Raw genomic sequence first — 26,975 nt, 5'->3', positions numbered from 1 at the left:
TTCATTCCCTTAACCCATTTAACAACAACTCTGCTCCTTCATTCCCTTAACCCATTTAAACAACAACTCTGCTCCTTCATTCCCTTAACCCATTTAAATGGTAAATGGTGCATTTATAGAGCACCTTTATCCAGGGTGCATTACGTACTTTACATTCACCCATTCACACACACATTCACACACACATTCACACACACATTCACACACCGATGGCGATGGAAACCATGCAAGGCACCAACCTGCACATCAGGATCAATCAGGGGTTCAGAGTCTTGCTCAAGGACACTTGGACACTAACTCTGGGGGAGCCAACAGGGATCGAACCGGGAACCTTGCGGTTACCATGCGGCCACTCTACCCCTGAGCCACTGAGGACGATTCTACAAATGCCTTCTAAATCCTGACAGTTTTCTGAAAAACCTCATGTTTCTATGTCCGTCGTACTCAAACATTTTCATGTCAAGGACCCCCAGAATGATGTGTATTTGGCTGCGGACCCCCATCTGAAAATTTGTAGTTCCAGCCAGGGACCCAACCGAAGCAAAGTTTGAGTTAAAAACGTCCACCGTAATATATGTATTCAAAGATTTGCGACACTTTTTCAAAAATAGCAGATCTACAAGCTTGTAGCGCGGCACTCGGTGCGGGTCACTGCATGACACTAAACCTTTTCACACACACACACACACACACACAGACAGAAGGGGGTCCCCGGCGGGCAAATACATGTCAACGTGGGGGTCCTAATTGACACGAACAGGTTTGAGAGAAAGTACAGCCTAAGGGTTGTGCTATTGTTGCATTATTGAGACAGAGAGATGCACACACACACACACACACACACACACACACACACACACACACACACACACACACACACACACACACACACACACACACACACACACACACACACACACACACACACACACACACACACACACACACACACACACACACACACACACACACGACAAGTCAATTATAGTTGCTCTTCCCAGAAAACAGCAAACGTACAATCCTGTGCAAATCAAATTCAATAAGTCACTCACAAGTAAAAAACATTCTTGAGGTGATGAAATTAATTGAATACACAGCACCACAATGGAAACAAGCTCTTAGTTAGTACTTCTTGTGTTATCCTGTTAGCGTTGTGGTATAAATGTACCATTTGTACAAATTGCAAACTTTTAATAAACGTTTCAAGCTAATTACAGTATAGTGGCTGTTTTGTGACCTAATCAATGCCTTATAACTACATTGATTGATTGAATAGACTAGAGGGTTAAAACACAAGAAAGACTATGGCTTGTTTCCATTGGGGTGCTTCATATTCAATTCATCAAAAAACAACATTATATCACCCACACAAGTAAAAACACCCTTGAGAGACAGAGAGACAGAGAGAGAGAGAGAGAGAGACACTCAAAGTGTTAATGTAACACAGCTCTGTTTACACGTTTATATTATTGTTTTATCTTGATTGTTTTGTTCCACTTTTGCTTTGGGCATGAATGTAAACGTGTGTTTTCTCATGCAAATAAAGCTCCTTTGAATTGGATTGGAGAGAGAGAGAGAGAGAGAGAGAGAGAGGGGGCCAGGGGGGAGAGAGAGAGAGCTGACTGTGCATGCGCACACCGTCTATTTTTGGGGGAAAAAGGGGTGGCGAAAAAAAAGCAAAAAAATAAAAAACAGGGTATTACTACTACTACTACAGTCCTGCAACAGTACAGCACCCAACAATCAACCCTCAATCCATATTCTCTTCCTGTCAGTCACTACACACTGCTGCAGCAGCTAGCCTCTGTTCTGTTCTGTTCTAAAACTCTAGCCCGATCCGATCCGTTCCCTAGTCTAGTCTCTGCATGTGAGTTAACAGAACACATCAGAACGGCTGCATGGTGTCGTTCTTTACAGCAGCAGCACCAGAGCTTTAATAGGAGCTATATTTGTATTTCCTAAAGCCTGCTGCACAACACAACAGGACAACTATAAAGGGAACAAACAACCCGCCCCGTGCAGACATACATTACTATAGATACATATAAAGGGAACAAACAACCCGCCCCGTGCAGACATACATTACTATAGATACATATAAAGGGAACAAACAACCCGCCCCGTGCAGACATACATTACTATAGATACATATAAAGGGAACAAACAACCCGCCCCGTGCAGACATACATTACTATAGATACATATAAAGGGAACAAACAACCCGCCCCGTGCAGACATACATTACTATAGATACATATAAAGGGAACAAACAACCCGCCCCGTGCAGACATACATTACTACAGATACATATAAAGGGAACAAACAACCCGCCCCGTGCAGACATACATTACTACAGATACATATAAAGGGAACAAACAACCCGCCCCGTGCAGACATACATTACTACAGATACATATAAAGGGAACAAACAACCCGCCCCGTGCAGACATACATTACTATAGATACATATAAAGGGAACAAACAACCCGCCCCGTGCAGCCATACATTACTACAGATACATATAAAGGGAACAAACAACCCGCCCCGTGCAGACATACATTACTACAGATACATATAAAGGGAACAAACAACCCGCCCCGTGCAGACATACATTACTACAGATACATATAAAGGGAACAAACAACCCGCCCCGTGCAGACATACATTACTACAGATACATATAAAGGGAACAAACAACCCGCCCCGTGCAGACATACATTACTATAGATACATATAAAGGGAACAAACAACCCGCCCCGTGCAGACATACATTACTACAGATACATGCATGCATGGATCAAACTTTGAGGAATGCAACCCAAACCCCCTGCATGCCTGCCTGATGCACGGCCCGTTGGTTTAGATCGGAATCTATTCAATAAAAAGACCTTAACGTAAACATGAAAGCTTGTTTTTCGTGGAGCCCTAGATATCAGCACAGCACCCAGACAGACAGACAGACAGCATGGAGCTAGTTACAGCACCCAGACAGACAGACAGCATGGAGCTAGTTACAGCACCCAGACAGACAGACACAGACAGCATGGAGCTAGTTACAGTTAGCTCACACATTGTCTCTATTCTATGATACAGATCCAGTATGCTCCATTTGTAGCATCATTAAATCCACACAGAATATAAACACAAACATAGCAAATAGAACAGGGTGTAATAGAACAAAACAATGTCATTGTATTACCTGCTGCAGAGTTCAGAACATGTCCTGGACTGGCCCAGATGTAGGTGAGCAGGACATCACATCTCACACACACCAACAGTCCAACACACACACCACGGGTTGTGTTGGGTTGGGTGGGGGGAACACTGGGGGGGGGGGGGGGGGGTGGAGATCAACTTTGGTTGCAGCAGCCCGCCCCCACCATCCTCATGGTATGTATTGTATTGTATTCAGATCCATCCAGCTGATGGCTGGTTGCTGTGGAGAAGAGCAGTCACTCCTCTCTCTCTCTCTCTCTGAATCTCTCTCTCTCTCTCTCTGAATCTCTCTCTCTCTGAATCTCTCTCTCTCTCTCTCTCTGAATCTCTCTCTCTCTGAATCTCTCTCTCTCCCTCCCATACTCTATGCTCCCTCCACTACACTGGAACTCTACCACCATGTCCTGCTATGTGGGTTGCCAGGTTCTGTGAGAGGAATAAGCACAACGAGGTCTGTGAAAAGAATCCCAAGTGAGCATCCTACTTGAATCCACATACACATTCAATCTAAGTTTTTTATTTTTTTAAGAAATAAATGCTGCTATTTGTTTCAAAGTGACTGCAAAAAAATGCTGCTATTTGTTTCAAAGTGACTGCAAAAAAATGCTGCTATTTGTTTCAAAAAAGCTCCAACTGTACTCCCCATTTTCAACTGTTTTTATTGAATTTTGACACTTGCTTTTTGTAAACGTATGTTTTCTCATGCCAATACAGCTCCTTTGAATTTAATTAAAAAGAATCCCACGTAAGCCAGAACCAGGTCTGGTCCTGTACAGGTCCTGGACACTAGACCAGGACCACTATGGGACCATAAGCAACATTTGGTGAGGCAGTATTTATGCATCCGGAACTTCCAGACGCGCCCAGGGTGCCGGCCCGGTTCCGGCGAGCCGCCCCACATCCGAAACGGTCGAGAAATGACAGAGTTGTGGGGGTCCCCAGAGGGGAGTTTATTAGTATAGTTGTTTATTTGGTCTTGTTTCTAAAGTGTAGTTGTTTATTTGGTCTTGTTTCTAAAGTGTAGTTGTTTATTTGGTCTTGTTTCTAAAGTGTAGTTGTTTATTTGGTCTTGTTTCTAAAGTGTAGTGTTTATTTGGTCTTGTTTCTAAAGTGTAGTTGTTTATTTGGTCTTGTTTCTAAAGTGTAGTTGTTTATTTGGTCTTGTTTCTAAAGTGTAGTTGTTTATTTGGTCTTGTTTCTAAAGTGTAGTTGTTTATTAGAAGGGCATGTTTCCTAATGTTATTTAAAGTTTGAACAACATTAGGAAACAAGTTCTAAATAAAAATTAGAAACAATCCCCAAAAAACAAAACAATGAAACAAATTACATGAAGAAAAAAAAAACAAGCCCCAAAATTGCTTATAATAAGCAGACATGGCAACACTGTCCTGCTATGTGTGTGGGGCGGGGATGATGGGAGGAGGGAGGGAGGGGGGCTAGAGGGAAGGAGGGGGGCTAGATGGAGGGAGGGAGGGGGGGCACCCCCCACCACCACCGCACATGTAAACAGAGACTATTTAAATATTCTTTCTTGAGGAAAATGCTGCTATTTGTCCAAAAGTGACTGCAAAAAAAAGGCTGTTATTTTTTTTTAAGTCCTTAGACCCTTAGTGTAGCCTATAACATGTAGGCCTCTAGAACTGTATATATACTTATTACTTACACATTTTCAACTGTTTTGATTTTATTTTGACACTTGCTTTGGCAATGTAAACGTATGTTTTCTCATGCCAATAAAGCTCCATTGAATTGGGAGGTGTGTGTGTGTGTGTGTGTGTGTGTGTGTGTGTGTGTGTGTGTGTGTGTGTGTGTGTGTGTGTGTGTGTGTGTGTGTGTGTGTGTTGGGGGTGGTCTTTCTTCTCTGCATGTATTGTAGTGTGAGAGCATTAATTGTCATGTTAATGTTATATGTTGATGAGATCAGGTTCATCAGTAGAACCATTGAACGAGCATAATTGTAATAACAACAACATGCTTGAATGGTCAAACCCCGCACATTTGGAGGAATCTTTTGGGGATAGCCCCCAAAAGAGGACTAGTCCAGAACTTTTTCCTCCGAGGTGGTGGAAAGCCTTAACCTGACTCCGCCAGATGGGGCAGCAGAGAGTACACTGGGTTCGGGGGGGAACCCAGTGTACTCTCTGCTGCCCCATCTGGCGGAGTCAGATTAAGAAGGTTAGTCCAGAACAGCCAACCCTGAGGAGGACTAGTCCAGGGAAAAGAGGACGTTTGGTAACCCTAAACCGTAGTGGAAATTAAAACGTAAACTGTAACCGAAATGTTTTTTATTTGTATTGCATTTAGGGCAGTGGTCCTCAACCAGTGATCCGGGGACCACCAGTGGTCCACAACCAGTGATCCGGGGACCACCAGTGGTCCACAACCAGTGATCCGGGGACCACCAGTGGTCCACAACCAGTGATCCGGGGACCACCAGTGGTCCTTAAGGGGGTTCCAGGTCGTCCACATGGCTAAATGACGGAGAGTTGGTAACCAAATGGACCCTTATAGATTATAGACACTTAAAATTAAACCTTTCATTTTATGCTCTCCAGAGTTACAGTATTTAAATGCCTGCATGAGGCTACACAGTCAGAGCCTAACCCTAACCCATGAGGCTACACAGTTAGAGTAAAATAACTGATTTAATTGTGTCAACTGTGGGGATTGTAACCTAACTAAAATGTTTTTATTTTATTTAAGGGCCTGCTTTGTCAATCCCAGCCACTAGAGGGCAGCAAAGCATCGGCTATGGAACCGATGCTCTCCAAACAGAAGGACTGGTTCCATAAGTCTGGAAACTACAATAATAATACATAATACTAATAAAGATTTAATTGAATGACATACAATAATAAGTAATACTAATGAAGATTTAATTGAATTACATACAATAATAAGTAATACTAATGAAGATTTAATTGAATTACATACAATAATAAGTAATACTAATGAAGACAGACTTAATCATGACAGACTTTTATGTACTTTATACAGTTTGGGAAAAAGTACTCAAAATGTTTATTTAAGTAAGTCTCAATACTGCAATATATATATATATATATATATATATATATATACACACACAGTATAATACAAGTAAAAGTCCGTAATTCTAAATGTACTTGAGTAAAAGTACAAAAGTATTGGCATCAAAACGTACTTAAAGTACCAAAGTACCAAAAGTAAGAGTACTTATTGTGCAGAATGTCCCATTTCATGTTTAAAAAATCACACCCGTGTGAAATGAGGGGCACTCTTGTCATCGTACATTAATTTATGTTAGCGGACATTTGACACATCGCTACATAAGGTACATAAGGTGGTCCCTTATTGGCCAAGCGCTACATAAGGGACCACCCACCCTAATAGGACCACCCACCCTGATAGGACCACCCACCTGATAGGACCACCCACCCTGATAGCACCACCCACCTGATAGGACCACCCACCCTGATAGGACCACCCACCTGATAGGACCACCCACCCCGATAGGACCACCCACCCTGATAGGACCACCCACCCTGATAGGACCACCCACCCTGATAAACACATGGAATAGGAGTTGAGAAATTAAATTCAGTTTGACTCAGTTACTTTAGCTACTTTCTGTCAAGAAATCCTCTGCAGGTGATTCGTTTTCTAAGTGTTGGAGTTTGGAAGCTCTTGTCGAGGTCACTGAACGGCCCTGCGTACCACCTGTTTCCAATGTTCACATAATGGGAGGAGGCAGAAGCATGACCCGTTAATAAAAACGAGTGCTTCCAAACTCCAATACTTAGAAAAAATATCACAGCATGGAATCTCCTCACAGAAGGTAGCTTGTCTACGGTGGATATATCTATTATACATTTGAAAAGGTGTGCCCAAACCAGGAAAAGGGACCCAAAGTCACCAGCTACTACGTCACTGACACGCTGCAACACGCTGCAACACACACTGCAACAACACACTAACACGTCACAGACTTACCCTCCGCGTCGATCCACGGCTATCTCCTCATGTCGCGCCGCACGCCCACACTCAACACCACCCACGTCAAAATTGTCATTGCACTGCCACTAAAGCCGGCTCCCGTCCACACTCACAAACAATATCAATATCAATAATAAACACAAACACGCCACAAGCACCGACACCCCCGCCTAATTTGTTGCCACGTCTATGAAAACAAGCACAGAAAAAATGCCATTCAACACGCTACTTACACACACTACCACTCGCTTACAATACGCGGACCTGGCAACACTACATCCCCTCTCCCATTTGCTCAAAGCCAACCACGTCACCCACGACAGTTTTGATGTTACGTCCGATTGCAACACCGGAAGTTACATGCTACACACACACACATTAGAAGAACAACACGAACACAACACTACTCACACACACACGGGCCACTGTTGCCAGGTCTATGAAAACAGGCCCAGAAACAAGCAAACAGACCCAGAAACAAAGCCTTTCACCACGCTACTTACACACACTACAACTCGCTTACAATTCACGACCCTGGCAACATTGTTCCCCGTCTTCCACAACACACACAGTCCCACACACACACACACACACATTCGGACTTGGATGGACAGCGGCGCGATTACATACATACACCGTTTAATTCATGCAAACACCAGAATTGCACCACCAGTTTCATTAATGTAAACACGACAATTGCGCGACCCGTTTAATTAATGGAAACATGACAACTGCGACGCACCGAGGCGCATGGATTCTGTGTGTGTGTGTGTGTGTGTGTGACTGTGTGTGTGTGCGTGCGTGCGGGGTGCCTCTGAATTGGAGTGTTTATGTCAGTCAGCGATGCGATCCGTTGTTATTCAGCCAGGAAAACAATCTAAACATTATATACTAACGTCAGCATCGGGCAGATTAACACACACAAGCGTTATTAGTTGAGTTTTCTTATTGAAGTGCCTCTGAATTGTAACCGTGTGTTTATGTCAGTCAGCGATGCGATCCGTACCAGCACCAAACGCACGGACTGGAGAGAGGCGAAGTGTTTCTCTCCCTTCGGCTCATGTAGCCCTCATTGTAACTACAAATATTGTTCCCGAACAAACAATGTGGGGTCACTGCAATCCGCAATCCAAAAGATTGTAGGCCTACTATAATGCAGTCAAGGTCCCCCAAAAAATATACTACAGTATGTTCTGCTCCATTCTCAACATCTTTTGGTCTCCAAAAACAGTAATTTATTGTAAGTAAACAAAAACAGTAAAAAGCAGTTTCATGTCTGCTTATTTTCATTTACATTAATTTTCTTTGATGTGAAAATACAACAAATAATAATAATACCCATCCGTTACTACATGTCAACACACACACACACGCTTGCCAGCCACACACACACACACGCACACACACACACACACACACACACATTGAACAGCCTGCCGGAAAACAAAAGTAGAAGAAGAAGAACAACAACACACCGCACACTGATTCTAACTTGGATGGAGAGCGCCGCGATTACATACACAGTTAAAATCATGCAAACACGAACATTGCGCGAACGACTGCGTCGACACCTGCCGTGGAACAAACGGGACGAACCGAGGCGCATATATGGATAAGAACAACAACACCAACACTACACGCACACGAGCGCACGCGCTACAACACAAAACAGCTGCATACAACGCGTGTCACTGTGGACTTCTGTATCGCAACGCGGGGCAACGCAACTCTGGGATGAGCGGGCCGAAGGCCCGCGAAATTCTAGTATGAAACAAATGCTTTGCAGATTGAAAGAGGATATTTCAAGCTTGGCCTAGAGCTGCAATATTGCACCCGATCCCCACCTTATCAATCCATTGAATTGTCAAGTTGTCATGAATTGTCACCAATTCGTCTGGGCCCAGTAGGTCCCTACTGGCCTACCAGGAGATTCTGGTAGGCGCTGTCAGCCAGTTCTATCGTTGACACCATGTTAATGCCTGTGCTGTCACGTGAGGGTTAGGGTTAGGGGGTTAGGGTTAGGGTTAGGGGGTTAGGGTTAGGGTTAGGGTTAACCCTAACCCTAACCCTCACGTGGGGGTCCCTCTACTGTACTGTACTGTCGCTGTACTGTACTGGCACACCCGAAATCATCATATACAGTATACAGTTAATATGTGCGTGTGTGTTTGTGTGTGTGTGTGTTAGGTAACAGGTTCCTCACAAGTGGTGAAAAACAACCATGCTGTTTTCGTACTCAGACCCAGCCACCCACCCACCCACACACACACACACACACACACACACACACACACACACACACACACACACACACACACACACACACACACACACACACACACACACACACATAGCTCAACCACTCAAAAAATGGCCAATGTGTTTTTTTCCCTTTAGGCTACTATATGGGAGTGAAATCACCCAATCCACTATAAACAACAATAACTAAATAAAGGCGCAGCAGCTCTGGGGTCATTTACAGGGTGAATAGATGCTCTGGGGTCATTTACAGAGGGTGAATAGATGCTCTGGGGTCATTTACAGGGTGAATAGATGCTCTGGGGTCATTTACAGGGTGAATAGATGCTCTGGGGTCATTTACAGGGTGAATAGATGCTCTGGGGTCATTTACAGGGTGAATAGATGCTCTGGGGTCATTTACAGGGTGAATAGATGCTCTGGGGTCATTTACAGAGGGTGAATAGATGCTCTGGGGTCATTTACAGGGTGAATAGATGCTCTGGGGTCATTTACAGGGTGAATAGAGCAGTGCTCTGGGGTCATTTACAGGGTGAATAGAGCAGTGCTCTGGGGTCATTTACAGGGTGAATAGATGCTCTGGGGTCATTTACAGGGTGAATAGATGCTCTGGGGTCATTTACAGGGTGAATAGATGCTCTGGGGTCATTTACAGGGTGAATAGATGCTCTGGGGTCATTTACAGGGTGAATAGATGCTCTGGGGTCATTTACAGGGTGAATAGATGCTCTGGGGTCATTTACAGAGGGTGAATAGATGCTCTGGGGTCATTTACAGAGGGTGAATAGATGCTCTGGGGTCATTTACAGGGTGAATAGATGCTCTGGGGTCATTTACAGGGTGAATAGAGCAGTGCTCTGGGGTCATTTACAGAGGGTGAATAGATGCTCTGGGGTCATTTACAGGGTGAATAGATGCTCTGGGGTCATTTACAGAGGGTGAATAGATGCTCTGGGGTCATTTACAGAGGGTGAATAGATGCTCTGGGGTCATTTACAGGGTGAATAGATGCTCTGGGGTCATTTACAGGGTGAATAGAGCAGTGCTCTGGGGTCATTTACAGGGTGAATAGAGCAGTGCTCTGGGGTCATTTACAGGGTGAATAGAGCAGTGCTCTGGGGTCATTTACAGGGTGAATAGAGCAGTGCTCTGGGGTCATTTACAGGGTGAATAGAGCACTGCTCTGGGGTCATTTACAGAGGGTGAATAGATGCTCTGGGGTCAGTTACAGAGGGTGAATAGATGCTCTGGGGTCAGTGCTATGGGGTCAGTGCTCTGGGGTCAGTGCTCTGGGGTCATTTACAGGGTGAATAGAGCACCGAAGTCTGACGTCACTTTCAGTAGAGGGCGCCAGTCCACAGGTTCATGTATTTTTTTATTTGCATTGTAATCCCCATAGGGCGATTTTAAGTCGCTTCATATAAGAACTGTGTTTGAAAAATAAACCGATCATCCCGGCCTTTCTGTCAAGGGGGTGGCTGTGCGTCGTTAACGAATTCTACATCCTGAGCCCCAGGATGGACCTCTGAGCCATGGCCCAGGATGGACCTCTGAGCCTAGGCCCAGGATGGACCTCTGAGCCATGGCCCAGGATGGACCTCTGAGCCTAGGCCCAGGATGGACCTCTGAGCCATGGCCCCGGATGGACCTCTGAGCCCCAGGATGGACCGCTGAGCCACGGCCCAGGATGGACCTCTGAGCCCCAGGATGGACCTCTGAGCCCCAGGATGGACCTCTGAGCCACGGCCCAGGATGGACCTCTGAGCCCCAGGATGGACCGCTGAGCCATGGCCCAGGATGGACCGCTGAGCCACGGCCCAGGATGGACCTCTGAGCCCCAGGATGGACCTCTGAGCCCCAGGATGGACCGCTGAGCCAAGGCCCAGGATGGACCTCTGAGCCCCAGGATGGACCTCTGAGCCCCAGGATGGACCTCTGAGCCACGGCCCAGGATGGACCTCTGAGCCCCAGGATGGACCTCTGAGCCCCAGGATGGACCTCTGAGCCATGGCCCAGGATGGACCTCTGAGCCACGGCCCAGGATGGACCTCTGAGCCCCAGGATGGACCTCTGAGCCCCAGGATGGACCTCTGAGCCCCAGGATGGACCTCTGAGCCACGGCCCAGGATGAAAATAAAAAATAAATAAATGAAGCAGACAAAATGGCATGTTTCCGTTCCATTTAACTTTATTTGCGTTATTAAACACAGTCTGTTCTCTAGTATGGATGCTAGAGCTCATTGCAAAGCACATTTAGTTCTGTGATATTTATTGTTTCGCTGAAAAAATCAGGCTGACGTCACCATTCACAGTGTGGCAGATAATAACCCTCCATCAATCAATCAATCAATCAATCAATCAATCAATCAATCGGTCTCAAATAACCATCAACCAATCAGTCTTAAATAACCATTACAAATCCATCCTTAAATAACCATTATCCATCCGTATCAATCGTTTTTAAATAACAATCAGTCTTTTTGTTTTGGTGGTTCCCTGATAAATAATGAAGAGAAAAGCTACTGACTACAAAGGTAACTGTCTTCAAGTCGACACCAATGACTCCCAACCCTGTCTGAAAGTATTTTAGCTGTATATATATCTTCAGGTTGTTCCTGTAACAACAAAGTATTTTAGCTGTATATATATCTTCAGGTTGTTTCTGCTATAAAAAGGATGAAAGGAATTGCACTGTAACTCAAGGCCTCAAGTGGTACATTAGTAAAGATGTTTTGGTACATTTAGTAAAGATGTTTTGGTACATTAGTAAAGATGTTCTGGTACATTAGTAAAGATGTTCTGCGTAGCCCTAAAGGCAGTGACACATAACCCCGTTTAGAAGCTGTTTTACAGCAGTATTTAGTAGATTTAAATAGCGCCAAAGTGACACTATCTATTGTTGTTGTTGTTTGTTAGTGTTTTTGTTATATTGCACGGTCTGCATTTGACAATGATACAGATAACTAGCAAAATGAGGGAAACGGTAGCTTTGAACTTGTTTTCTTCAAATCATCAGTTTCTCATTATCTTTTTCTTTTTTTTTTATTCTTTATTGTGTTTTAATTGTATTGATATTATGTTGTTGTGGTCTAGTCGTCTCTGTCATCGTGATCCTTCTTCTCGTGACGTCCAGAGTCTCTCTCCTTCTCCCGGCTGGACTCCTTGACCACCTGGAGACCAACCAACAGGTCCCTCGTTATTACAATACATACATACACAGTGCGCAGAAGTCACTCGCTCATCCCCTGTTTCTTTTATTTTTTTGTAATCATTTTTATCCCACGATTTTGTAACTCATTTTACACCCCTGTGTCAATTATCTAATGTAATCCTGGGCTCTACACACCCTCCGCCAACCTGGGGAGAGCAACGGACTTGAACTCCTTCACGCATGAGTGTCCAGGTTGCTCCTTTACACCTGACAGGGGGGAGTTTCCCTGGTTGGACGTAGCGCGTTGGACGTAACACATTATTCCAACCAGTTCCTTTCCCCTCCATCAGGCCCCCGGCTGGCCAGGGGGAGGCAGTTTAGAGACCAGGATTACTGCATGTTTTTGTGAGGGTACCTACCCTAGGGGACACGGGGAGAACATGTGAGGGTACCTATACCCTAGGGGACACGGGGAGAACATGTGAGCGTACCTACCCTAGGGGACACGGGGAGAACATGTGAGGGTACCTACCCTAGGGGACACGGGGAGAACATGCAAACTCCACACACTCATCCCCTGGTTCTAAAGTCCTGACGTCACTCGCTCATCCCTGGTTCTAAAGTCCTGACCTGTTCCAAGCGGGTCGCGGAAGTTTTTCTCTTTGGAGAATAACATTGGGTCATCTTCAAATCGTCTCATATGAGAATTGTGGTCCGAAAATAAACAAACGAAAAGAAAAAAGAAACAGCTTCTAGTCACTTTACAGTTACACCCCCTCAAACATCACATGACGTTACCTCTCCGTCTTACACCCCTCAAACATCACATGACGTTACCTCTCCGTCTTACACCCCCTCAAACATCACATGACGTTACCTCTCCGTCGCGTTACACCCCTCAAACATCACATGACGTTACCTCTCCGTCTTACACCCCTCAAACATCACATGACGTTACCTCTCCGTCTTACACCCCTCAAACATCACATGACGTTACCTCTCCGTCTTACACCCCTCAAACATCACATGACGTTACCTCTCCGTCTTACACCCCTCAAACATCACATGACGTTACCTCTCCGTCTTACACCCCTCAAACATCACATGACGTTACCTCTCCGTCTTACACCCCTCAAACATCACATGACCTTACCTCTCCGTCTAAACATCACATGACGGAGTGTGACCCAATCAGAGTCAGAGTTACCTCTCCGTCTTACACCCCCTCAAACATCACATGACGTTACCTCTCCGTCGCGTTACACCCCCTCAAACATCACATGACATTACCTCTCCGTCGCGTTACACCCCCTCAAACATCACATGACGTTACCTCTCCGTCTTACACCCCTCAAACATCACATGACGTTACCTCTCCGTCTTACACCCCTCAAACATCACATGACGTTACCTCTCCGTCTTACACCCCTCAAACATCACATGACCTTACCTCTCCGTCTAAACATCACATGACGGAGTGTGACCCAATCAGAGTCAGAGTTACCTCTCCGTCTTACACCCCCTCAAACATCACATGACGTTACCTCTCCGTCGCGTTACACCCCCTCAAACATCACATGACGTTACCTCTCCGTCGCGTTACACCCCCTCAAACATCACATGACGTTACCTCTCCGTCGCGTTACACCCCCTCAAATATCACATGACGTTACCTCTCCGTCGCGTTACACCCCCTCAAACATCACATGACGTTACCTCTCCGTCTTACACCCCTCAAACATCACATGACGTTACCTCTCCGTCGCGTTACACCCCCTCAAACATCACATGACGTTACCTCTCCGTCTTACACCCCTCAAACATCACATGACGTTACCTCTCCGTCTTACACCCCTCAAACATCACATGACCTTACCTCTCCGTCGCGTTACACCCCTCAAACATCACATGACGTTACCTCTCCGTCTAAACATCACATGACGGAGTGTGACCCAATCAGAGTCAGAGTTACCTCTCCGTCGCGCATGTCCACGGTCTTGATCACCACATTCTTCTTGCCAGGGGCGTCGTTGGTCTTCTTAGGGTTGTCCGAGCTCTGGTCATAGTCTGTGAAGGGTTAAAAGAATAAAGTCCCATTTAAGGCCTGCTGGAACTGGAACCAAATCAAGTTCAATGTGTTTCACCTTTCAGGGTTAACCCTTTCACCATACTGCATGGCTTTATTTACTCAGGGAAGAGCACAACAAACAAACAACAGCAAAAAGAAAACAACAACACAATTTTAAATAAAGTGCAATATAGTGGACAATATATGTAAGAAAAAACATCATGATGCAAATACACACACAGGGGCTACACCAAGCCACTAGTCCAAATACACACACAGGGGCTACACCAAGCCACTAGTCACCACTAGTCACAGGGGCTACACCAAGCCACTAGTCACACAGGGGCTACACCAAGCCACTGGTCACACAGGGGCTACACCAAGCCACTAGTCACACAGGGGCTACACCAAGCCACTAGTCCAGGGGCTACACCAAGCCACTAGTCACAGGGGCTACACCAAGCCACTAGTCACACAGGGGCTACACCAAGCCACTAGTCACACAGGGGCTACACCAAGCCACTAGTCACACAGGGGCTACACCAAGCCACTAGTCCTTGCAATGCATCCTATATTTAAGCCTCAAATGTCTCCACAGTGAGCAGTTTGTCCAGTTTCAGAGTCCTGGAGTTTGTTCCATTTGTCTGAGCATAAAAGAAAATAAAATAAAAAAGTGTGTGTGTGTGTGTGTGTGTGTGTGTGTGCGTGAGCGCATTGTGACTTTTTTGACAAAATTGACACTGTGATATTGTGATTGCGAGTGTGTTATTGCGAGTGTGTTGTGCGTTAGTCTAACAGCAGATATTAGTTTATGGCTTTAAAAACGAAGATAAAAACATACAGATAAATACATGAGTTAACAGTGTGATGATGATGAGGAGTCATATTTACCGCGGTCGTCACCGTGGTCCATGTGGTTGCTCATGCCGTAGTTCTGCATCGGGACGGTAATCCTGAAGAAACAGAGTTTTTATTCAGTTACTACTATAGTCTCTAACTCTGTGTCCTGGAATAGATTAGTGCTTTTCAACCCTCCACCCACCTGATAGGACCACCCACCTGATAGGACCACCCACCTGATAGGACCACCCACCCAATAGGACCACCCACCTGATAGGACCACCCACCTGATAGGACCACCCACCTGATAGGACCACCCACCCGATAGGACCACCCACCCTGATAAACACATGGAATAGGAGTTGAGAAATTAAATTCAGTTTGACTCAGTTCGGTTCACATCTACAAGGTTGTGATGCGTTGTGAGCTTGTAGATCAGCTATTCTCACAACTAGAACAGTGCCCGTTGGGGGGTGATCAGGTGTGATCAATTATTGGCTAATAAAGGGCAAGGTTGTGCATCATTGTGATGTCAGAACATCATTGTGATGTCAGAACATCATTGTGATGTCAGAACATGATTGTGATGTCAGAACATTGTGATGTCAGAACATCATTGTGATGTCAGAACATTGTGATGTCAGAACATTGTGATGTCAGAACATCATTGTGATGTCAGAACATCATTGTGATGTCAGAACATTGTGATGTCAGAACATCATTGTGATGTCAGAACATCATTGTGATGTCAGAACATCATTGTGATGTCAGAACATTGTGATGTCAGAACATCATTGTGATGTCAGAACATCATTGTGATGTCAGAACTGTCATTGTGATGTCAGAACATCATTGTGATGTCAGAACATTGTGATGTCAGAACATTGTGATGTCAGAACATCATTGTGATGTCAGAACATTGTGATGTCAGAACATCATTGTGATGTCAGAACATCATTGTGATGTCAGAACAGGCCAGCTCCATATATGCAGATCTAGGGGTGATCAGGTCCAGAGCCTTTTGTAATGGTTCTGGACAACGGTGTATCCGACCGACTCGACACCGGGCCCTGCCCTCCCTGTGGGGGTGTGGAACGTGTGTGTCGAATTAAAGTCGGTGAGGCGAACGGTTCTCGAGTTACGTGGATTACAGACGTACGTACAGACGTACATACACACGTACGCACAGAGACTTGGTGCATTTAAAGTTTGGCCATTTCTGATATTATTTGTTAATTTGGCCAATGTTTCACCAGTTCTTTTATAAGCTCGCCCGATGAAGGTCTGACCGACTGGAATGTTGCTACTTAAATACATTTTGAAGTGAAGACATTGTGAAGGATTCCTACTCTTTAGTTCACCTGCCCCTCGTAGGGGTGCAGAAGGACTAACTTGTCCTTCTAAATGTGCTATACAAACATGACCTTTTATTGTTAATGTCTGACCGTACCGTACCGTACCGTTCTGTACCGTACCGTACCGTTCCGTTCTGTACCGTACCGTTCTGTACCGTACCGTACCGTTCTGTACCGTACCGTTCTGTACCGTACCAGACCGTACCGTACCGTACCGTACCGTACCGTACCAGACCGTACCGTACCGTACCGTACCGTACCGTACCGTACCAGACCGTACCGTACCGTACCAGACCGTACCGTACCGTACCGTACCGTACCGTACTGTTCTGTACCGTACCGTACCGTACTGTTCCGTTCCGTACCGTACCGTACCGTACCGTACCGTACCGTACCGTAACGTACCATACCAGACCGTACCAGACCGTACCGTACCACACCGTACCAGACCGTACCGTACCGTACCGTACCACACCGTACCAGACCGTACCGTACCGTACCACACCGTACCAGACCGTACCGTACCGTACCAGACCGCACCGTCTCACCTGCTCTCCTCTCCCTCCAGCAGCTTGCGGTAGGTGGCGATCTCGATGTCCAGCGCCATCTTGACGTTGAGGAGGTCCTGGTACTCACGGAGGTGGCGAGACATCTCGTCCTTCAGGTGGCGGATCTCCTCCTCCAGACGAGTCACGTTGTCCTGGTAGTTACCGGCCTCGTGGTTGAACTGGTCCTCCATGTCCCGCATCTGGCGCATCAGAGCCTCGTTCTGGAATAAATAAATAACATCTGGAGCATCAGAGCCTCATTCTGGAATAAATAAATAACATCTGGAGCATCAGAGCCTCATTCTGGAATAAATAAATAACATCTGGCGCATCAGAGCCTCATTCTGGAATAAATAAATAACATCTGGAGCATCAGAGCCTCATTCTGGAATAAATAAATAACATCTGGAGCATCAGAGCCTCGTTCTGGAATAAATAAATAACATCTGGAGCATCAGAGCCTCGTTCTGGAATAAATAAATAACATCTGGAGCATCAGAGCCTCATTCTGGAATAAATAAATAACATCTGGCGCATCAGAGCCTCATTCTGGAATAAATAAATAACATCTGGAGCATCAGAGCCTCATTCTGGAATAAATAAATAACATCTGGAGCATCAGAGCCTCATTCTGTGTTTCTGTGTTACTGTTCTTCAGAGCGTCCACCTCACAGGTCACTAGGGGTAGTGTCTAGGGGTAGTGTCTAGGGGGTAGTGTCTAGGCGTATAGGGTCTATAGGGACTCACTGTGTTCTTCAGAGCGTCCACCTCACAGGTCAGGGACTGGATCTGCCTCCTCTGGTCGTTAGAGTCCTGCTTGGCCTGCCTCATGGCGTCGTTGTTACGCTTAGCACTGTCCGTCAAGTCAGCCATCTGCAGGAAGGATAGGACAAGAAGGTCAAAGGTCAAGTTTAGTCATAAAACGCCCTGAAAAAGTAGCGTCCTGATGTTGGGGAACAGTACTCACAAAATACCTGATCTACAAGATCACAACGCGTTGCATTGGCGGCACGTTGTGACCTTGTAGATCGGATATATTGTCGGCGATGAGGTTTGGGGCTACAGCCAGGGGAAAAGTTATAGGGGCCTAAAAGCTAAACGTTTTATTCCTAATGTTACATAATGTTGTTATTTAATGTTACATAATGTTGTTATTTAATGTTACATAATGTTGTTATTTAATGTTACATAATGTTGTTATTTAATGTTACATAATGTTGTTATTTCAGTGGAGTGTGGAGTGCACTTAGTTAGTTAGTTTACTTAGTTCACTTGGAGTGTGCGTGCGTGCGTGCGTGCGTGTGTGTGCGTGCGTGCGTGCGTGTGTGTGTGTGCGTGCGTGCGTGCGTGCACCTTGCTCTTGTACCACTCCTCAGACTCCAGCGTATTCTTGGAGGCGATGTTCTCGTACTGAGCCCTGATGTCCCTCAGAGCCGCCGTGAGGTCAGGTCTGGCACTCTGCTGATGGTCCATCTCTACCTTCAGCTGCTGAGTCTGGACGCTCACCTGGACATCCTGGATCTCCTGATGACCACGACCACACACACACACACACACACACACACACACACACACACACACACACACACACACACACACACACACACACACACACACACACACACACACACACACACACACACACACACCGAATGATGAGTCTGGAACTACACCTCCCCGAAACCCGAGCAAGGACGCTGGCATTTCCGCTCACAAAAATATATTTAAAGAAATCTATATATATATTATATATACACAGGTGCTTCTCAAAAAATGGAGGTGATCAGCCTGTGGGGCGTGGCATGGAGGTGATCAGCCTGTGGGGCGTGGCATGGAGGTGATCAGCCTGTGGGGCGTGGCATGGAGGTGATCAGCCTGTGGGGCGTGGCATGGAGGTGATGTTGAGGTGTTATGGAAGCCCAGGTTTGTTGGTAGCAGCTTGTATTGATGAATCTAATATCTCACACCTTCCTCTTGACAATACAACCTAGGTTCTCTGTGGGGTTCAGGTCAGGCCAGTTGGCTGGTCAGTTAAGCACAGTAATACCATGGTCAGTACACCAGTTACTAGTAGTTTTAACACAGTAATACCATGGTCAGTACACCAGTTACTAGTAGTTTTAACACAGTAATACCATGGTCAGTACACCAGTTACTAGTAGTTTTAACACAGTAATACCATGGTCAGTACACCAGTTACTAGTAGTTTTAACACAGTAATACTATGGTCAGTACACCAGTTACTAGTAGTTTTATCACAGTAATACCATGGTCAGTACACCAGTTACTAGTAGTTTTAACACAGTAATACCATGGTCAGTACACCAGTTACTAGTAGTTTTAACACAGTAATACCATGGTCAGTACACCAGTTACTAGTAGTTTTAACACAGTAATACCATGGTCAGTACACCAGTTACTAGTAGTTTTAACACAGTAATACCATGGTCAGTACACCAGTTACTAGTAGTTTTAACACAGTAATACCATGGTCAGTACACCAGTTACTAGTAGTTTTATCACAGTAATACCATGGTCAGTACACCAGTTACTAGTAGTTTTAACACAGTAATACCATGGTCAGTACACCAGTTACTAGTAGTTTTAACACAGTAATATCATGGTCAGTACACCAGTTACTAGTAGTTTTAACACAGTAATACCATGGTCAGTACACCAGTTACTAGTAGTTTTAACACAGTAATACTATGGTCAGTACACCAGTTACTAGTAGTTTTATCACAGTAATACCATGGTCAGTACACCAGTTACTAGTAGTTTTATCACAGTAATACCATGGTCAGTACACCAGTTACTAGTAGTTTTAACACAGTAATACCATGGTCAGTACACCAGTTACTAGTAGTTTTAACACAGTAATACCCTGGTCAGTACACCAGTTACTAGTAGTTTTAACACAGTAATACCATGGTCAGTACACCAGTTACCAGTAGTTTTAACACAGTAATACCATGGTCAGTACACCAGTTACTAGTAGTTTTAACACAGTAATACCATGGTCAGTACACCAGTTACTAGTAGTTTTAACACAGTAATACCATGGTCAGTACACCAGTTACTAGTAGTTTTAACACAGTAATACCATGGTCAGTACACCAGTTACTAGTAGTTTTAACACAGTAATACCATGGTCAGTACACCAGTTACTAGTAGTTTTAACACAGTAATACCATGGTCAGTACACCAGTTACTAGTAGTTTTAACACAGTAATACCATGGTCAGTACACCAGTTACTAGTAGTTTTAACACAGTAATACCATGGTCAGTACACCAGTTACTAGTAGTTTTAACACAGTAATACCATGGTCAGTACACCAGTTACTAGTAGTTTTAACACAGTAATACCATGGTCAGTACACCAGTTACTAGTAGTTTTAACACAGTAATACCATGGTCAGTACACCAGTTACTAGTAGTTTTAACACAGTAATACTATGGTCAGTACACCAGTTACTAGTAGTTTTATCACAGTAATACCATGGTCAGTACACCAGTTACTAGTAGTTTTAACACAGTAATACTATGGTCAGTACACCAGTTACTAGTAGTTTTAACACAGTAATACCATGGTCAGTACACCAGTTACTAGTAGTTTTAACACAGTAATACCATGGTCAGTACACCAGTTACTAGTAGTTTTAACACAGTAATACCATGGTCAGTACACCAGTTACTAGTAGTTTTAACACAGTAATACCATGGTCAGTACACCAGTTACTAGTAGTTTTGGCTCTGTGGGCAGGTGCCAAGTGCTGCTGGAAAAGGAAATCAGTATATCCATAAAGCCTGTCAACATACGGAAGCACACAGTGCTGTAAAATATCATAATAGATGGTGAAAACACAGTGATGATTTAGTGATGATGTTGTTGGTCCACTGACAGATAGAACATGTTATCTGCATGGTGTTGGTCCACTGACAGATAGAACATGTTATCTGCATGGTGTTGGTCCACTGACAGATAGAACATGTTATCTGCATGGTGTTGGTCCACTGACTGATAGAACATGTTATCTGCATGGTGTTGGTCCACTGACAGATAGAACATGTTATCTGCATGGTGTTGGTCCACTGACAGATAGAACATGTTATCTGCATGGTGTTGGTCCACTGACAGATAGAACATGTTATCTGCATGGTGTTGGTCCACTGACAGTGATAGAACATGTTATCTGCATGGTGTTGGTCCACTGACAGATAGAACATGTTATCTGCATGGTGTTGGTCCACTGACAGTGATAAAACATGTTATCTGCATGGTGTTGGTCCACTGATAGTGATAAAACATGTTATATGCATGGTGTTGGTCCACTGATAGTGATAAAACATGTTATATGCATGGTGTTGGTCCACTGATAGTGATAGAACATGTTATCTGCATGGTGTTGGTCCACTGATAGTGATAGAACATGTTATCTGCATGGTGTTGGTCCACTGATAGTGATAGAACATGTTATCTGCATGGTGTTGGTCCACTGATAGTGATAGAACATGTTATCTGCATGGTGTTGGTCCACTGACAGATAGAACATGTTATCTGCATGGTGTTGGTCCACTGACAGATAGAACATGTTATCTGCATGGTGTTGGTCCACTGACAGTGATAAAACATGTTATCTGCATGGTGTTGGTCCACTGACAGATAGAACATGTTATCTGCATGGTGTTGGTCCACTGACAGATAGAACATGTTATCTGCATGGTGTTGGTCCACTGACAGATAGAACATGTTATCTGCATGGTGTTGGTCCACTGACAGATACAACATGTTATCTGCATGGTGTTGGTCCACTGACTGATACAACATGTTATCTGCATGGTGTTGGTCCACTGACAGATAGAACATGTTATCTGCATGGTGTTGGTCCACTGACAGATACAACATGTTATCTGCATGGTGTTGGTCCACTGACTGATACAACATGTTATCTGCATGGTGTTGGTCCACTGACAGATAGAACATGTTATCTGCATGGTGTTGGTCCACTGACAGATACAACATGTTATCTGCATGGTGTTGGTCCACTGACAGATACAACATGTTATCTGCATGGTGTTGGTCCACTGACTGATACAACATGTTATCTGCATGGTGTTGGTCCACTGACAGATAGAACATGTTATCTGCATGGTGTTGGTCCACTGACAGATAGAACATGTTATCTGCATGGTGTTGGTCCACTGACAGATAGAACATGTTATCTTCATGGTGTTGGTCCACTGACAGATAAAACATGTTATCTGCATGGTGTTGGTCCACTGACAGATAAAACATGTTATCTGCATGGTGTTGGTCCACTGACAGATAGAACATGTTATCTGCATGGTGTTGGTCCACTGACAGATAGAACATGTTATCTGCATGGTGTTGGTCCACTGACAGATAGAACATGTTATCTGCATGGTGTTGGTCCACTGACAGATACAACATGTTATCTGCATGGTGTTGGTCCACTGACAGATAGAACATGTTATCTGCATGGTGTTGGTCCACTGACAGATACAACATGTTATCTGCATGGTGTTGGTCCACTGACAGTGATAGAACATGTTATCTGCATGGTGTTGGTCCACTGACAGATAGAACATGTTATCTGCATGGTGTTGGTCCACTGACTGATAAAACATGTTATCTGCATGGTGTTGGTCCACTGACAGATAGAACATGTTATCTGCATGGTGTTGGTCCACTGACTGATACAACATGTTATCTGCATGGTGTTGGTCCACTGACAGATAGAACATGTTATCTGCATGGTGTTGGTCCACTGACAGATACAACATGTTATCTGCATGGTGTTGGTCCACTGACAGATAGAACATGTTATCTGCATGGTGTTGGTCCACTGACAGATAGAACATGTTATCTGCATGGTGTTGGTCCACTGACAGTGATAGAACATGTTATCTGCATGGTGTTGGTCCACTGACAGATACAACATGTTATCTGCATGGTGTTGGTCCACTGACAGTGAAAACTTAACACTGGTTTCAACACAGCCATCTACCAGGATATTTTAGAGCACTGTGTGCTTCAGCATGTTGACCAGCTTGATGGAGATGCTTATTTTCCTTTCCTACTAGTAATACCTGCAGAACTTACCTCATCATGGAGTACTAGTACTTGGTGTACTGACACAGTGTACTGTGGTGTGTAGTACTGAGTCTGACCACATGGTGGCAGCACTAACCTCATCATGGAGTTTCTTGAGGAATTCGATCTCGTCCATCAGAGACTCGATCTTCCGCTCCAGCTCCAGGCGGGACAAGGTGGCGTCATCCACGTCCTGTCATATGACGGATGAACACAAGGTGTCACTGTTATGCAAGAATACCTATAGCTGTCGGTGGTAAACCTGTCCCAAAATATACAAGCTCAAAACGCGCCGCTGATCCAGGTTCTATTATAATACTGAGTGTAGTTCTATTATAATACTGAGTGTAGTTCTATTATAATACTGAGTGTAGTTCTATTATAATACTGAGTGTAGTTCTATTATAATACTGAGTGTAGTTCTATCATAATACTGAGTGTAGTTCTATCATAATACTGAGTGTAGTTCTATTATAATACTGAGTGTAGTTCTATTATATTACTGAGTGTAGTTCTATTATATTACTGAGTGTAGTTCTATTATAATACTGAGTGTAGTTCTATCATAATACTGAGTGTAGTTCTATCATAATACTGAGTGTAGTTCTATTATAATACTGAGTGTAGTTCTATTATAACACTGAGTGTAGTTCTATCATAATACTGAGTGTAGTTCTATCATAATACTGAGTGTAGTTCTATCATATTACTGAGTGTAGTTCTATTATAATACTGAGTGTAGTTCTATCATAATACTGAGTGTAGTTCTATCATAATACTGAGTGTAGTTCTATCATAATACTGAGTGTAGTTCTATCATAATACTGAGTGTAGTTCTATCATAATACTGAGTGTAGTTCTATCATAATACTGAGTGTAGTTCTATCATAATACTGAGTGTAGTTCTATCATAATACTGAGTGTAGTTCTATTATAATACTGAGTGTAGTTCTATTATAATACTGAGTGTAGTTCTATTATAATACTGAGTGTAGTTCTATCATAATACTGAGTGTAGTTCTATCAGAATACTGAGTGTAGTTCTATCATAATACTGAGTGTAGTTCTATTATAATACTGAGTGTAGTTCTATCAGAATACTGAGTGTAGTTCTATTATATTACTGAGTGTAGTTCTATTATAATACTGAGTGTAGTTCTATCATAATACTGAGTGTAGTTCTATTATAATACTGAGTGTAGTTCTATTATAATACTGAGTGTAGTTCTATCATAATACTGAGTGTAGTTCTATTATATTACTGAGTGTAGTTCTATTATAATACTGAGTGTAGTTATATCATAATACTGAGTGTAGTTCTATCATAATACTGAGTGTAGTTCTATTATATTACTGAGTGTAGTTCTATTATAATACTGAGTGTAGTTCTATCATAATACTGAGTGTAGTTCTATTATATTACTGAGTGTAGTTCTATTATAATACTGAGTGTAGTTATATCATAATACTGAGTGTAGTTATATCATAATACTGAGTGTAGTTATATTATAATACTGAGTGTAGTTCTATTATAATACTGAGTGTAGTTATATCATAATACTGAGTGTAGTTCTATTATAATACTGAGTGTAGTTCTAGTATAATACTGAGTGTAGTCCAGTGTTTACCTTTCTGAAGGAAGTCATGTTGTTCTCAGCCTCAGCTCTCTTCTGAGCCTCCTCATCCAGCCTGTGAGAACACACACACACACACACACACACACACACACACACACACACACACACACACACACACACACACACACACACACACACACACACACACACACACACACACACACACACACACACACAGGGTTAAAACTAACTCCTCGTCCAGTCTGTGAACACAGAGACAAACAGTGTTAAAAAGGAAATATAAAATAATGCATAGTTCCAGCCCTGAATGGCATCTTATTGAGGTGACCTCTCCACTTCCTACATTAAAGCAGTGGTTCTCAAACTGTTTCATGTCAAGGACCCCCGAATGAATATATATTTCAGCCCATACCAGGGACCCCCCAGAAGAGAAGATTTATGTAAAATAATATAATATATAAAAAAATAAATGCAAACATGTTCGTGACGAAAAGAGAGTTGAGCCAGAAGGCAAAGCTCTACCGAGCAATCTTCGTTCCTACTCTCACCTATGGTCATGAAGTGTTCCTACTCTATATATGGTCATGAAGTGTTCCTACTCTATATATGGTCATGAAGTGTTCCTACTCTATATATGGTCATGAAGTGTTCCTACTCTATATATGGTCATGAAGTGTTCCTACTCTATATTTGGTCACGAAGTGTTCCTACTCTATATATGGTCATGAAGTGTTCCTACTCTATATATGGTCATGAAGTGTTCCTACTCTATATATGGTCATGAGGTGTTCCTACTCTATATATGGTCATGAAGTGTTCCTACTCTATATATGGTCACTCTATATATGGTCATGAAGTGTTCCTACTCTATATATGGTCATGAAGTGTTCCTACTCTATATATGGTCATGAAGTGTTCCTACTCTATATATGGTCATGAAGTGTTCCTACTCTATATATGGTCATGCAGTGTTCCTACGCTATATATGGTCATGAAGTGTTCCTACTCTATATATGGTCATGAAGTGTTCCTACTCTATATATGGTCACTCTATATATGGTCATGAAGTGTTCCTACTCTATATATGGTCATGAAGTGTTCCTACTCTATATATGGTCATGAAGTGTTCCTACTCTATATATGGTCATGAAGTGTTCCTACTCTATGGTCATGAAGTGTTCCTACTCTATATATGGTCATGAAGTGTTCCTACTCTATATATGGTCATGAAGTGTTCCTACTCTATATATGGTCATGAAGTGTTCCTACTCTATATATGGTCATGAGGTGTTCCTACTCTATATATGGTCACTCTATATATGGTCATGAAGTGTTCCTACTCTATATATGGTCATGAAGTGTTCCTACTCTATATATGGTCATGAAGTGTTCCTACTCTATATATGGTCATGAAGTGTTCCTACTCTATATATGGTCATGAAGTGTTCCTACTCTATGGTCATGAAGTGTTCCTACTCTATATATGGTCATGAAGTGTTCCTACTCTATATATGGTCATGAAGTGTTCCTACTCTATATATGGTCATGAAGTGTTCCTACTCTATATATGGTCATGAGGTGTTCCTACTCTATATATGGTCACTCTATATATGGTCATGAAGTGTTCCTACTCTATATATGGTCATGAAGTGTTCCTACTCTATATATGGTCATGAAGTGTTCCTACTCTATATATGGTCACTCTATATATGGTCATGAAGTGTTCCTACTCTATATATGGTCATGAAGTGTTCCTACTCTATATATGGTCATGAAGTGTTCCTACTCTATATATGGTCATGAAGTGTTCCTACTCTATATATGGTCATGAAGTGTTCCTACTCTCACC

General features: G+C 43.5%; 2 protein-coding genes across 2 annotated transcripts in view; both read right to left on the bottom strand.

Moving 5' to 3' along the window:
- Window positions 1–3,318, bottom strand: part of LOC306913779 (uncharacterized protein) — a 76,518-nt gene extending 73,200 nt beyond the window's left edge. The window contains exon 1 of the mRNA XM_079490591.1: window positions 3,200–3,318. The gene's annotated coding sequence lies outside the window, so the exon portion shown is untranslated. The remainder of the gene's footprint in view (window positions 1–3,199) is intronic.
- A 9,103-nt stretch (window positions 3,319–12,421) lies between these two features.
- The window catches only part of prph (peripherin), a 23,674-nt gene continuing 9,120 nt past the window's right edge, over window positions 12,422–26,975 (bottom strand). The window contains 8 exon segments of the mRNA XM_079490784.1: window positions 12,422–12,620; window positions 14,574–14,668; window positions 15,561–15,622; window positions 17,413–17,633; window positions 18,160–18,285; window positions 18,766–18,936; window positions 23,626–23,721; window positions 25,157–25,217. Of these exon segments, the coding sequence (XP_079346910.1) occupies window positions 12,540–12,620; window positions 14,574–14,668; window positions 15,561–15,622; window positions 17,413–17,633; window positions 18,160–18,285; window positions 18,766–18,936; window positions 23,626–23,721; window positions 25,157–25,217 (913 nt within the window). The 3' untranslated portion in view covers window positions 12,422–12,539.

Source organism: Electrona antarctica, assembly GCF_951216825.1.
Source record: "Electrona antarctica genome assembly, chromosome: 21".
Classification (NCBI taxonomy): Eukaryota; Metazoa; Chordata; class Actinopteri; order Myctophiformes; family Myctophidae; genus Electrona; species Electrona antarctica.
Note: the sequence above shows the minus strand (reverse complement) of the source record. Positions and strands in the feature narration are given on the sequence as shown.